General features: G+C 49.1%; 1 protein-coding gene across 1 annotated transcript in view; it reads right to left on the reverse strand.

Moving 5' to 3' along the window:
• FBXO18 (F-box protein, helicase, 18) overlaps nucleotides 1–13,445 on the reverse strand; it is a gene marked incomplete at its 5' end in the record, with an annotated part of 26,152 nt that overhangs the window by 4,795 nt on the left and 7,912 nt on the right. The window contains 12 exon segments of the mRNA XM_010015439.1: nucleotides 296–371; nucleotides 498–619; nucleotides 769–868; nucleotides 1,934–2,070; nucleotides 4,068–4,154; nucleotides 4,828–4,915; nucleotides 5,737–5,965; nucleotides 6,740–6,908; nucleotides 8,846–8,937; nucleotides 10,467–10,580; nucleotides 12,515–12,705; nucleotides 13,364–13,445. The exon segment at nucleotides 13,364–13,445 is cut by the window's right edge and continues 17 nt beyond it. Coding sequence (XP_010013741.1) covers nucleotides 296–371; nucleotides 498–619; nucleotides 769–868; nucleotides 1,934–2,070; nucleotides 4,068–4,154; nucleotides 4,828–4,915; nucleotides 5,737–5,965; nucleotides 6,740–6,908; nucleotides 8,846–8,937; nucleotides 10,467–10,580; nucleotides 12,515–12,705; nucleotides 13,364–13,445 — 1,487 coding nt within the window.

The raw sequence follows: 13,445 nt of genomic DNA on the forward strand, positions 1-13,445 counted from the left end.
TGCCCCATCCCCGGCAGTGTTCAAGGCCAGGTTGGACACAGGGGCTTGGAGCAACCTGCTCTAGTGGAAGGTGTCCCTGCCCGGGGCAGGGGTTGGGGCTGGAGGAGCTTTATGCTCCCTTCCAGCACAAACCATTCCATGATTTTCTATTTCCTCATGAAGTTATCTGTGGAAAACTGACAGTGCTTCACAGGAAAGATTTCTCCCTCATATCTAATCTAAATCTCCCCTCTTTCAGCTTAAAGCCACTGTAGGAGGATCACAGACACACAAAGGAGGATGAGGACATACTCACATCTTCTCCGTTCATCTGCAGGCTGACTGAGCTTCCAAATATCATAGATTTTGCTTAGGCCAAAACGGGCAAGCCCCTAAAAAACCCAATAATGGAACCTTAATATACAGGAGTAAAGGTGCTGTCTACAATTCTAAGGTGAGAAAGCAGAGCCCAGTGATTACTGGAGTTAGAGGCTGTCACACTGGCAATTTCCCCTTACCCCAATCACGTGTATTTTAACGGCTCTGTCCTTCCCAGTAAGTGTCACAGCATCCTCAAACACCTTGAAATTGCCTCGGGATAAGAACGTTATCTTCCTTCCCGTGCTGCCTCTCACATCACCTGCAGGGAGCAACTCCCAGTTAGAGAACAGGTATCTGAATCCAGAGTAAATGAGAAGTCAGGATGAATCCGAAGGCATTTTATTATGTAGCAGCTCCGTATCACTGACTGGAGCTGGCTGAGCTTGGAGATGCACCAACACAACTCACCCTTTTGGTTTCCACCCACCAACGTCTTACTCCTGATCCTCTTGCAGACGTCCAAAATGGTTGCTCCAACGTAAGCTATTTCAGGCCCAAATCTGAAACTCTACGTGGGAAAATGAAGGGAACAGCAGGAAAAAGAAGAGGAATGTGTTAGAACCTAAGAGAAGTATCACTATATATGGAACTCTGCAATTCCCACCAACCTTCTGGACTAACTTTCCCTCAGAAAGAGCACCCAAATCCCCTCCTGACTATTCCTAGAAATCCTGGTCATTCTTACACTCGAGGAGAGAGGGGTGAGATGTGACTGTGCTGTGAGATGGGACCATCATACAGGGCAAAATTAACCTTCTTTGCTCCTAACCCATTGCCTCTCATGGAACCCGCTGTTGTAACTGACTGGCAACGTGAGCAAGGATCTATACCCCTGCCCACTCAGCTGAGCTGAGAACTAACCCAGCAAAGAGGGGACCTCCTTGAAAGGAGGGTAACAAAGATGATCAGGGGCTGGAGCAGCTCTACTCTGGGGACAGGCTGAGAGAGCCTGGGGAGACCTCAGAGCAGCCCCAGTGCCTAAAGGGGCTCCAGGAGACCTGGAGAGGGGCTTTGGACAAGGGATGGAGGGACAGGACAAGGGGAATGGCTTGAACCTGCCAGAGGGGAGACTGAGATGAGCTCTTGGGCAGAAGCTGTTCCCTGTGAGGGTGCTGAGGCGCTGGCACAGGGTGCCCAGAGAAGCTGTGGCTGCCCCATCCCTGGCAGTGTTCAAGGCCAGGTTGGACACAGGGGCTTGGAGCAACCTGCTCTAGTGGAAGGTGTCCCTGCCCGGGGCAGGGGTTGGAGCTGGAGGAGCTTTAAGCTCCCTCCAACCCAAACCAATCTGGGGTTCTATGAAATGAGGTGTACATGAAGGTCTTTAGCCCAGTACCCATTTTTCAAGCTACATGGCTTTCCTACTGATGGGATCTCTCCACTAAGAGTCACAGGGGAGCTCTGCAGTGCAGCGTGTGAACAGCAGAGCGTGCCTCCAACCCAGGCAAAGCAAACACCCCACGGAGACAGACTCCAGGATTCTGGCTGTTAGATGCCTTCTGAATAAGGATGTGGAACATGTTGCACTGCATTAGAGCTGTGACCAGGGAAGGACAGCAGCAGATGCTCATCTTACCTGGGTGAGGTAGTAGACATGGGTGTGAGACACTGAGTTGAGGGTATTGACAGCACCTCGGAAGGTATAGATCTGCTGGTGAGGGTCTCCCACAAGGATTATGCCACATCTCTGTGACAGCACAATATCCACAATGGCTGCAGGAAAACATTGGAGCATTAAGGGGTTTATAAGCATAAGTCTGCTTATAAAGCAGGAGTGACCCATACACATCTCTTGTGTGTATGGGAGGCAAGATGAACCAAGCAAGGTGCTGGGTCCTGCACTTGGGCCGCAACAACCCCCTGCAACGCTGCAGGCTTGGGGCAGAGCGGCTGGAAACTGCTCATGGGAAAGGACCTGGGGGTGCGGATGGATGGAGCTGAACATGAGCAGCTTGTGCCCAGGCAGCCAAGAAGCCCCCAGCACCACAGCCTGTCCCAGCCCCAGTGTGGCAGCAGGGCCAGGGCAGGGACTGTCCCCCTGCGCTGGGCACTGGGGAGGCTGCACCTCGAACCCTGTGTTCAGCTCTGGGCCCCTCACTGCAAGAGAGACATTGAGGTGCTGGAGCGGGGCCAGAGAAGGGCACCGGAGCTGGAGCAGGGCCTGGAGCACAAGTGTGATGGGGAAGGGCTGAGGGACCTGGGGGTTTAGTGTGGAGAAGAGAAGGCTCAGGGGGGACCTGATCACTCTCTGCAACTGCCTGACAGGAGGATGGAGCCAGGAGGGGGCTGGTCTCTGCTCCCAAGGAACAAGGGATGGCACAAGAGGAACCGGCCTCAAGCTGCCCCAGGGCAGGTTTAGCTGGAGCTGAGGAACAATTCCTTGCCCAGAGGGTGCTCAGGCATTGGAACAGGCTGCCCAGGGCAGGGCTGGAGTCACCGTCCCTGCAAGTGTTCCCAGCCCGTGGAGCCGAGGCCTCAGTGCCAGGGGTCAGTGGTGGCCTTGGCAGGGCTGGGAATGGTTGGGCTGGATGAGCTTAAAGGTCTTTTCCAACCCAGCTAATTCTCTGATTCTAATATCTCTTGCCTGATGACTCACAGCATTTAAGAAGGGGACAACACAGCTGCAGGAGACCCCAGGCCAGGGAGGAGCCAAGGAATGCAAGCAGCTGACAGGGAGCTGTCAAACATCCTCCCACTATTCCAGGCTGTGGCATCCCTCCCTGGGCCGGAGCTGCACAGCACCTTCACCCCACACTTGTGAGCCCAGCACAAATCCACCACCCATCCCCAGTGACCTGGACACGCTGCACGTGTGCAGTGACACAACACACACATCAAAGCCCTTCAGGGGCTTGAACGACTCCTGCCCAAGGCTCACATGATCCTGCAGAGCAACCTCTGGTACTGCAGCTGCAAAAGCACAGCCAAACACAGGAACAGGTCTCCAAGAGCATGGGTGGGAGATCTGAAGGAGCTTTTGAACTGATTTGATAGCAGGGGCTTTCTTCTGTCCCCCCTTTGCTCCTCAGCACATGGTTTGGTGCACTCAGATCCCTTCAGAAAACCAATTCAACTTGCTTTGCAAGAGAGCTACTCCCTGTATCCCTGGTACAGAAAGCAGGTTTCTGCCAGGATTCAGGAATCCCCAGGGTGGTAGAAGGCATGGGCAAGACTTGCACTTTTTATGTACCTCCAGCTCTTCAGGCTCCAAGCTGCTGCTAAAGCAGAGTGAAGGACAGTGACAGGCTGAGAGAGCTGGGCTGGGGCAGCTGGAGAAGAGAAGGCTCCTGAAGGGGACACCTTAGAGCAGCTCCAGTGCCTAAAGGGGCTCCAGGAAACCTGGAGAGGGGCTTTGGACAAGGGATGGAGGGACAGGACAAGGGGAATGGCTTGAACCTGCCAGAGAGGAGACTGAGATGAGCTCTTGGGCAGAAGCTCTTCCCTGTGAGGGTGCTGAGGCGCTGGCACAGAGTGCCCAGAGAAGCTGTGGCTGCCCCATCCCTGGCCGTGTTCAAGGCCAGGTTGGACACAGGGGCATGGAGCAACCTGCTCTAGTGGAAGGTGTCCCTGCCCGGGGCAGGCAACTGGTCAGTTATAATGTTGGAGCAGATTTCCTTTTAATCGTGCTACTTCTCACACAGCCCTGAGCACAAGAACATCCTCTCTTAGTGCTCAGGAGGGCTGCAGCTCCACCTCCTGTCTCCACTCACCTGGAGTGCAGTCCTGTGCTTCATCCACAAAAATGGCATCATACCCTGAGAGCTGAGGCTTGCTGAGCTGCCAGAGCTTCAAATACCCTGAGAGAAAGAACCAGGCATGTCAGTGAGTGGGTAGTTTTCCCATCATAAAACACCAGGACTTCTAAGACGAAAGTCCCCCTTTTCTTAAGGAAATGAATGTTTCTGGCTCTGCTTCTGGCTTGGAATGTGCACGACATTTGGAGGGATTACAAGAACCCCTCCTGCTCAGAGGTGTTGCTCTGTCTGCCTTGGCTGGGTGAAGGATGAAAACCAACACCCAGATAAAACAAGCTGACTGCACTGGAGGAAGGCAGCTTCCTCTGCTTGACCCCAGAATCTTACTGCACACAAAGGAGATGTAGAGGAAGAAGGTTTTCCCCAGCATGAGCTCTCTCTGGCACTGCCTGCGCATGTGCTAAGCAGCAAAAGGCAAGGATGTGCTGGCAGCACCAAGGAGCAAACACTCGCTGCTGGCACTTGTTCCCCACTGTCTCACCCGTTATTTCTACAGTTTTGCTCCACTTTTAAACAATCCCACCATTTCTCTAAGGCAAAATGAGTATCTTCCACTCTTTGGGCCTGTTTTGAGCTCCCTGGTGAGCCAGTGGCAGCAGAACAGGACTTTTTGATGCTCACCACTGGTGCACAGCCAGCAATAAGAAGTGTGAATCCATTTCGTTGTCTACAACAGCTCTTTACCTGAAGGCATTTGACATCTGTGCTCTCTTACCATCACACGTCATCTTGTATTTCTTCTCTGCATCTCCATCCAGCTTCTTCATGTTGTGCCATATCTCTTTGGCCTCTTTGACACTGACCTAGAAAGAGCAAACAGAAGGGGCTGGATAGATTGCTTTGAGCAGGAAGACAGCCCAGGCACAGCAGATCTTGAAAGGCTTCTCTGCAGCCTTTCTCCTCCTGCTTCTGTGTCACCACCAGTGAACTTCTCCTCAACACAGTCTTTTCCAAATGCAGGAAAAGAACATTTCTTTGCCTCAGCTTTTAGTGTCATACAATCCCCCCTCATTCTGCACATGAACACACACTTGGTGTTTCTTTTGGCTTCTCTGGTCAGCTCACGAAGTGCTCCAAGGTATTGAATGTTTTGAGGCTGTCAATTCATTTCTCACCAGAAATAACAACTACAAACTGAGTTTCTGCTGCCTGGACTGGATGTGATTGGATATGATCAATGCAGAGTGGAAAGGCTGATTTTCTCCACAACTCCAGCCCATGTTCTCTGCAGTGTCAGTGCTGGTTGTGGCTATGTCTATCCTCTGAATGGGAGCTTTTGCATTTCACTCTGGGTATCAAAATGACTACAAAAATGCTTACTGTCTTTACATGTAATAGCACATCAGTCAGGTACTGATATAAACCCATGCAACCTCTTCTCTCTTTTCCCTTGCAGGGAGACACATGTGCACTGAGCAGAGCCAGTGATGATAATCTCTCTAGAAGCCAGCTGTGCAAACAAACAGGGCCTGGTTCCTTTGGATTTGTCACTAAAGGGAATAATCATGTTTTGACAGTCAGTTCTCAGAGCTGAAGCACAAATACCCATGAAATACCATGTGGATGAGAGATGAGAGATAAGGTCCTTCTAACCCTTGTGGTCTTGGTTCATCCAGATACTCACTTCCTTTTCTGCTTGACTGACAGGTTTCGTCGCACCGCAAGTATTTCTGAACCAGTGAGGAGCGTGTTCTTCACAGATCTCTTCATCTGAAGAGGCAAAAAAGCTTTCCAGGGTTTGGGAGACCATTTTCCCTCTTACAAACAGAGATTGGCCCTTGCGGTCCTGGAGAAGGGAACTGATGGAGTAAACTGACATCTTGGAGAAATTCAGCTTGCCTTTTTCCTTATAGCTGGGCCACAGAAAACAAGAGAGACACGTTGAAACACACAGGAAAAGCCCAGTGGAAAAGCAAGCTGGGTTTTAGTCCTGTCACACACTAACACTTGCGGATAGAGCTGTTTCATACACCCACTTTAACCTGGTAATGGAATAGCTTTTAAATCTGCACATATTTTGTGGTGGAAGCATGAACTTGTTCGTTTTATAGATGAAAAGTCAAGCTAGTGAGATATTCCCAGCATTCACCTTTGTAATTAGAGTGTTGCCAGAGCCAGGTGAGAGGATTCCCTCTTTCCAGGATGTGGCTCATTTTCCCTCCTATCTGCAGTTTAGATGTGCCAGAAACTGCATCATTAGAATAACTCGGGTTAATCCCTCCCTCCTCTAAAGAAAAGCAGCATTTAGCATGGTTGTACCACTGAAATGTAAATGGGAAATGGGGAAAAGCCATTCACAGAGGCTTTCTATCTCCCTGTGCAGTGGTCCTTGGCTATAAGCACAGGATGAACAGCCCCCAAACCAGCAATGGGGCTTGTGTCAGCACTCTCTATGCCAGAGCAGGGCAATGATTGTTTCCCAAGGCTCATATGGATGCTAAAATCACTGAAAGCATTCAGAAGCCATAAATCAGTCTGGCTTGAAGCAGGACAAAGAAATAATTTCCCACATTACTTTTGCTTCCTCAAATCTTGGAGGGTTACTTCAAAACCAGACTTCCCTTTCCTGCCATGTCTTTTCCCTGCTCCACCTGCCTTCAATGAAGGAATCTAAAGTCCCCACTCACTGTTTGCCAACACTTCCATATGCCAATGAGTGGAAAGTCCTGCATGTAACGTTCCTGGGGAAGACACTTTTCCCCCTCTCTGCAACTGCTTTGTTAAATGCCACGTAAAGGAACCGCAGATCCGCAAACTTCTCCGCATACTTCACCAAGGTCAAGGTCTTCCCTGAACCTGAAAAGCAGAAGAAAGCAAACAATAAAGCATCCAGAAGCTGTTCCCTGTGAGGGTGCTGAGGCGCTGGCACAGGGTGCCCAGAGAAGCTGTGGCTGCCCCATCCCTGGCAGTGTTCAAGGCCAGGTTGGACACAGGGGCTTGGAGCAACCTGCTCTAGTGGAAGGTGTCCCTGCTCGGGGCAGGGGTTGGAGCTGGAGGAGCTTTAAGGTCCCTTCAACCCAAACCACTCTGCAATACTATTATTCTGTGATCCAGAGTCAGGGATGAATGAACCCACACACCTCTCATCAGCTTCACCTTCTCCCTCCTGCTGTCCTTAGTGTCCTAGTTGCAGCTAATGGGGATTTATTCACTGACTCAACCGAAATCAGCAGCAGCTGTGCAGCAAAAGCAGCTTTGAAAAATCAGAGTCTGCAGCCTAAAAGCTTTTAATTAAAATCTCTTTTTTCACCCAGTATTGCAGGAGTCTGAGCATACCTGAAGGTCCTGGTTCTCCTGAAAGACAGCTTGGTAAATGGAATGTTATAATTGCTCTTTTGAACGACCCTGCTCGGCACCTGGAGCATCTCCCCCCCTTTCATTGACTTTGGTGTCTGCAGAGTTGTTTCTCTCATATACTTACTCCTCTCTGGCTGCATGTTTTCCCCCTCCCTTCTTAAATACATTATCCCAGAGGTGCTACCACCATCACTGATGAGTTCAGCCTTGGCCAGTGGCTCTATCAGACAGAGGAAGCTTCTAGCAGCTTCTCACAGAAGCCAACCTTGTAGCCCCCCCTTGCCACACAAACCCAGTGTGCCTGGTACAGGTACTGGGCTCACTGATGCACTGCTCTCATGTCTCTCTGTAACTCCACTGCCACAACAGCTTTCAGCAAGAAGCCACACTCAGCTACTGGTTTGGCCACTTCATCCTCAAGTTCCTTTACATTTCCTGGGTGATGGAGTCCAGGTATACCAAGGCATTTTTAATCCATAACCTTTCCCTTGTGAATGTGAGACTGACCCTTTGGTGGACCCCTCTAGAGATGGATCCTGAGGCTGCTCCTTTCCAGGACCCTCTGTGAGGAACATGGATGCAGAAACACGTTTAGCTGCTCTGCCACTGCATCATTCCCTCTACGGCATCCTTTACACGGCAGTTAGCTGAGAGGCTGTGGTAAGCATCCTCATCCACGTGTCTGAAGAATAATTACACTCTTCTATGCTTTCTGTCAGCTCTTTTTCTGCCTTGTTGTGGTTACATGTAACTTCAGTGTTCATGTATGTTCCCTTCTCTGTCATGTGGACACGGTGACTTCGTACAGACATAAGAAACCACCATTAGTGGCTTCCGTACCGTGGTGCTGTGCTGTACATGGCCTTTCGCAGGTCTGTTCTGGCAGAGAGCATGTATTAGCTCTTAGCCCCCAGGGTGGTGTCTTTAAAGGAAACTCTCTGGAGGTGGAGGGAGATGATTTACTTTTCCTTCTCTTTATAAATAGACTTCCTTGATTTTATCCAATTCCCCTTTTCGAAACAGAGCTCAAGTGCAGATTTTTTGGCTTGTGTTGCTTCCAAAGGGATGCTAAATCTAAACAAGTACGAGTGACTGTCTAGAGGCCTGTGGACAATAACACTGCAAAATAGGCTCAGCAACACATGGAGCTGCTTTTCCCCTTCTGGGTTCCCTGACAAGCTGCTCTGGGCAGTCACTGACACTTGGTTTCAGTATCACGTCTGAATATGACACTTACCCAGCTTGAATGGCAGTAACCACCATGCTTCCCACCCCTATTTCTCTGCAAAAGCTTGCTCTGATTGTTTTTCTATTGATTAAAAGTAAGGTTAATCCTCTGGTATCCACACAATTTCTTGGATAGAAGAAGCAGGGTGGGAAAGGAGCAGGATTAGAGGTTACACATTCATTCTTACAATGTAAGTTTTGGCTCTTACCTGCAAATGCCATAATCTTCACTATTTGACCACGCTCAATTTTGTGATTCAGAATCCTTTGCTGTTCATGGGTCAGCTTTACTTCAGGACAGCTATTAAACCCAGAAGCAAACACAGAGTGAAAGGAATAAAGAACATAAATCCTGCCACCTAAATCAACCAAATCAACTAACAGCAGAAGGAAACCAATGGAATGATTGATCCCATCCCACAATCAGGAACTTGGCACTAGAGCTACTTGGTTATTGTGCAAAGGAGAAGGGCAGGGAATGAGAAAAGACTGGAGATAGCAGAAGTAAAAAGTAAACCCTGGGGAATGTCATATAGGAAAAGATCTTCTCAAGGGGCCTAAACCATGGTTTAAAAATGAATTTGGCACCGTGGCTCCTTAGGCTTATTGAAAGCAGTGACTTGGGTTTGGGGTGTTTTGTTGCACTCTCATTTCTCAGCATATAGGACAGATCCATTCTCCTGCCCCTCAGGGGAGCTGATAGCTCTGATTAACATTAAGAAAGGCACTCAGTGCAATTGCTGTCTTCATAAAGGTCTAAACCCTGTAATCAGCCAACAGTGTGAACCACCTCTTTGTGCAGGGTCCTCTCCAATCCCACATGTAAGGATGGAAAGCCTTGTTTAAGCATCCTTAGCATTTCCCAGCTGGCAGTTCGGTGACTGTCCCCCAGGACACATCTTTTACTGAACAAGCAGATTCTGCTTAGGAAAAGCCTTCAAATGGAGGGGTGGAATGAAAGGGCTGGGAAAACAACAGCACTGAACCCCAGAATGTGTCTGCCTTTGATTTATGCTTTTTGTTATACCCCCTATCGCTGTTTTACCTTGGATCATCAGTGATTTTACTGGATTTATCTTTGCTAGACCGTTGCTAGACAGATGAAAGCACTGCCAGTGCCCTTCTGTAGGTAAGGACAAGGAAATTAAATGACTCAACTCTATAGAAGGGGAAGCAAGCCTGATGTCCACAGGTCAGGAAAGCATTTCACTTCTCACTGTCCCTCCTTTATAGGCAGCAAGTTACCAAACAGTGCTAATTTCTAACAGCTATATCTATATATAACAATTAATACGCATCAGTTATCCACCAGGATCCAGAAAACAGGAGCCAAATCAATGTCCTGTGGCTGGTATCTCATTCCCTCCCATGCACAGAAAGCAGCGCTCATAAATGAAGAGCCACAGCAATGCCACCAGCAAGCCAACCCCTTGACTGACGGCAGCTTGTGTTTCTACAGGAACTCACTGCTAAAATTAGTGCAGGTTCCCTCCCCTCCTTCCAGAGCTCCTTATCCATAGGGAAAGTGGTGATTTGGGAAGGGATTCTGGGCTCATGGCCATCACACAGAACTGTGCTCCACCAATAAACAGATCCATCAGTGAATAACGACTGTTAAATTTAGTCAGTGCTTGGTAATTCAGTTTGTACAGATTTAAGGCCTGGTTTTCCTCCGAGAACTCAGGGAGAAGATGGCAAGGAGCAGAACAAGGGTTTGTACTAATCCTTATGAGACTTGTCAGCCAGTCCCTGACAGGAAACATTTGCTCCCCCTCCAAGGTTCATCCCTCCACCAGGACCCTGCTTATTTATCACCTACAACAGCGTTACCTAGACCGTAAGTCTTGTCTGCAGCACGAAGCCACCGCATCCTCTTCTACTGCCTGCATCGTCACAGAAGCATTTTCCATCAGGTACAAGCAGTAGAAAATGTTGTAATGGATCCTGGTAGAAAGGAAAAAAAGAGGAACTATCATTGAGAACTCATCAATAACAAATGAAATGTCTGCAGCTACCTAAAAGACCACCAATATCTCAAATAACTCCAATGGAATGGGGCACAAAGCCCCAGGCACTCAGGGAGCTGCAGGAGACAGTATGAATAGAGTACAGTTAGTTCTACCTTGAAAAGGGACTGCTCTGTTTGTGGCCTCTCCCTCACTCCTGCTAGGTTTGTGTTTCAGGGTCTGCCGTGCAAACGTGACCTGGCATCAGTCCACAGGATCCTTTTGCTCTCCTAAACCACTATCAGCAACAGTCTAGGGGAGCCTGAGAGAGAATGTGGGGCTAGTTTAGGCTTCTGAAGTGAACTGTTTTCATCAACTGTCTTATGATGATCTTCTGACAATCCTTCATGGTGCTTTGTCACTGCAAAGAACTGTGTTCAGAGACTCTGTGGCTTTACTTACACTGGCAACAGCTGGTTTAAAATGAACCTCCATCGTACATCAGGGTTGACACCACTGTGGTTTTACCTCTTTTTACCTGTGACCTAAGAGCTGCCACCCTGGGCCACACTCCAGGACAAACCTAGTGGCTCACATTAGGTGACCTGCACTCTCAGACTCACTAGTTGCTCAAGGAGCTGCAAAGAGGTCTGAGACATCTCCTCAAGGACATGTTTTCCTCCTTACACACCAAATCACAAACCCTATGGGCTTTTAAGAGACAATCACAGAGGGTTGGAAGGGACCTTCAAAGCTCATCTAGTCCAACCGCCTGCAATGAGCAGGGACATCTTCATCTAGATCAGGCTGCCCAGAACCACATGTCAGAAGAGATAAGGTCATTCCTACTTCTTCTCTTCTTGGCTGGCTGAAGACATGGAGGAGGGACATGGGTGACTTTGACCATGAACTCTCATTGCCAGCAAGTGACACAGTCTGTCTGCCACATCCTCAGAAGGTAACCACATGGCAGAAGAGATGTGGTCATTCCTACTTCTCTTCTTGGTTGTTTGAAGACACGGGGGAGGGATGTGGGTGACTTTGACCATGAACTCTCATTGCCAGCAAGTGACACAGTCTGTCTGCCACATCCTCAGAAGGTGTTTACTGAAGTTAATGACCTTAGACAGCAATTAGCAACCACTAACAGGCCAAAGAAGCATCCTGATTTCCCTGGTTAGTAGCCTGAGTGCATGGCCCATGCCTGAGCAAGCAGAGGATGAAGTTTCTAACACAGGCTGGTCTATACCACATGGAGGGCAGCTCACAGAACATTCTTCTTTCTGGCTATAGGTCCATTTTCAGTGCAGTTCCTCTCAAGTCTTCTCTTAAGAATTAATTACAAGTGTCTTTAATCCTTATCTCATCCTCACTGTAATTCTGTGGGCTCTTACCTGCATTACCAGGCACTTCTGTGAACAAAAGGCAAGAGGATGGATCACTATCTACACACAGAGGGAGCCCATGGAGTATCACGGGCTGTGAACAAAAGGCAAGCGGATGGATCACTACCTACACACAGAGGGAGCCCATGGAGTATCACGTAAGAGGAGTAAAGTAATTGGTCTCAGGAAGGTAATACCCACATTAAATTGTGATGTGTATCTATTTCTGACCAGGAAGTTTCTGTAATTGCTTTAAGACCTGATTTTCTTTCTGAAAGAAATCCTATTCCTTGAGCTTTATCTCCTGAAAAACAAGTGGATTATGGAACAGTCCAGGAATTAAAGCAAATTTAAAGGCAATGCTCCTGATGTTCCTACAACAAGCTGGGGATGTGCACACTGCTCCCAGCAACCTGCACACCTGAGGAACTGGGGAGCCCTAACCAACAGGAACATAACTGTTCATGAGCATATATTCACTGTATATATTCCATACCTCTACAGCAAGAAACAGGCAGGCAGAAAGAAGCATCTCCCTGCTCCTTACCTGTTTGTGATCACGATGTTCTTGTTTCTCATTGCACACAGCAGCGTTGCCATGCAGTAAAGTGTCTCGGTCACGTCCACAACAGAGAGGGAAGAGCAGGGTCTCTGCAGGCATTTTACCAGCTTCTGGATGTCACTGACAGAGTCAGAGAAAAGCACCATGACTGCAATGATGGCCCATGTGCTCTCGGGCTGGGGGAGGCAACAGAAAGAGAATGAGCAAAAAGCCTTTAGGAGGCTTTAGGAGCAGGAAAATGCTGCTTCAACCCTGGAAAAACACTTCTGCCATGAGAAACGCATAAGCTGGAGGGGCTGGAGCAGCTCTGCTCTGGAGCCAGGCTGAGAGAGCTGGGCTGGGGCAGCTGGAGAAGAGAAGGCTCCTGAAGGGGACACCTTAGAGCAGCTCCAGTGCCTAAAGGGGCTCCAGGAAACCTGGAGAGGGGCTTTGGACAAGGGCCTGTAGGGACAGGACAAGGGGAATGGCTTGAACCTGCCCGAGGGGAGATTGAGATGAGCTCTTGGGCAGAAGCTCTTCCCTGTGAGGGTGCTGAGGCGCTGGCACAGGGTGCCCAGAGAAGCTGTGGCTGCCCCATCCCTGGCAGTGTTCAAGGCCAGGTTGGACACAGGGGCTTGGAGCAACCTGCTCTAGTGGAAGGTGTCCCTGCCCGGGGCAGGGGTTGGAGCTGGAGGAGCTTTAAGGTCTTTGCAACACAAACCATCTATGATTTTATGAACAGTACCAAATAACAGCCCAAAGGGAAAAACTTCAGACGCAGGAGGGTAGATCTCACCTCAAAGCACCAGTAGTTGTTATGCCTTCAACAAACCAGTTAATAAGTGTTAAACCTACCCCAGCCCTGCTCTGTAAATGTGGCAGTTTGTTGAGAACACAGATTTCAGCCTTGGAGAAGAGGTGATGACTCTTACAACAC

Source organism: Nestor notabilis, unplaced genomic scaffold (assembly GCF_000696875.1).
Source record: "Nestor notabilis isolate BGI_N333 unplaced genomic scaffold, ASM69687v1 scaffold1895, whole genome shotgun sequence".
NCBI classification, from domain to species: domain Eukaryota; kingdom Metazoa; phylum Chordata; class Aves; order Psittaciformes; family Psittacidae; genus Nestor; species Nestor notabilis.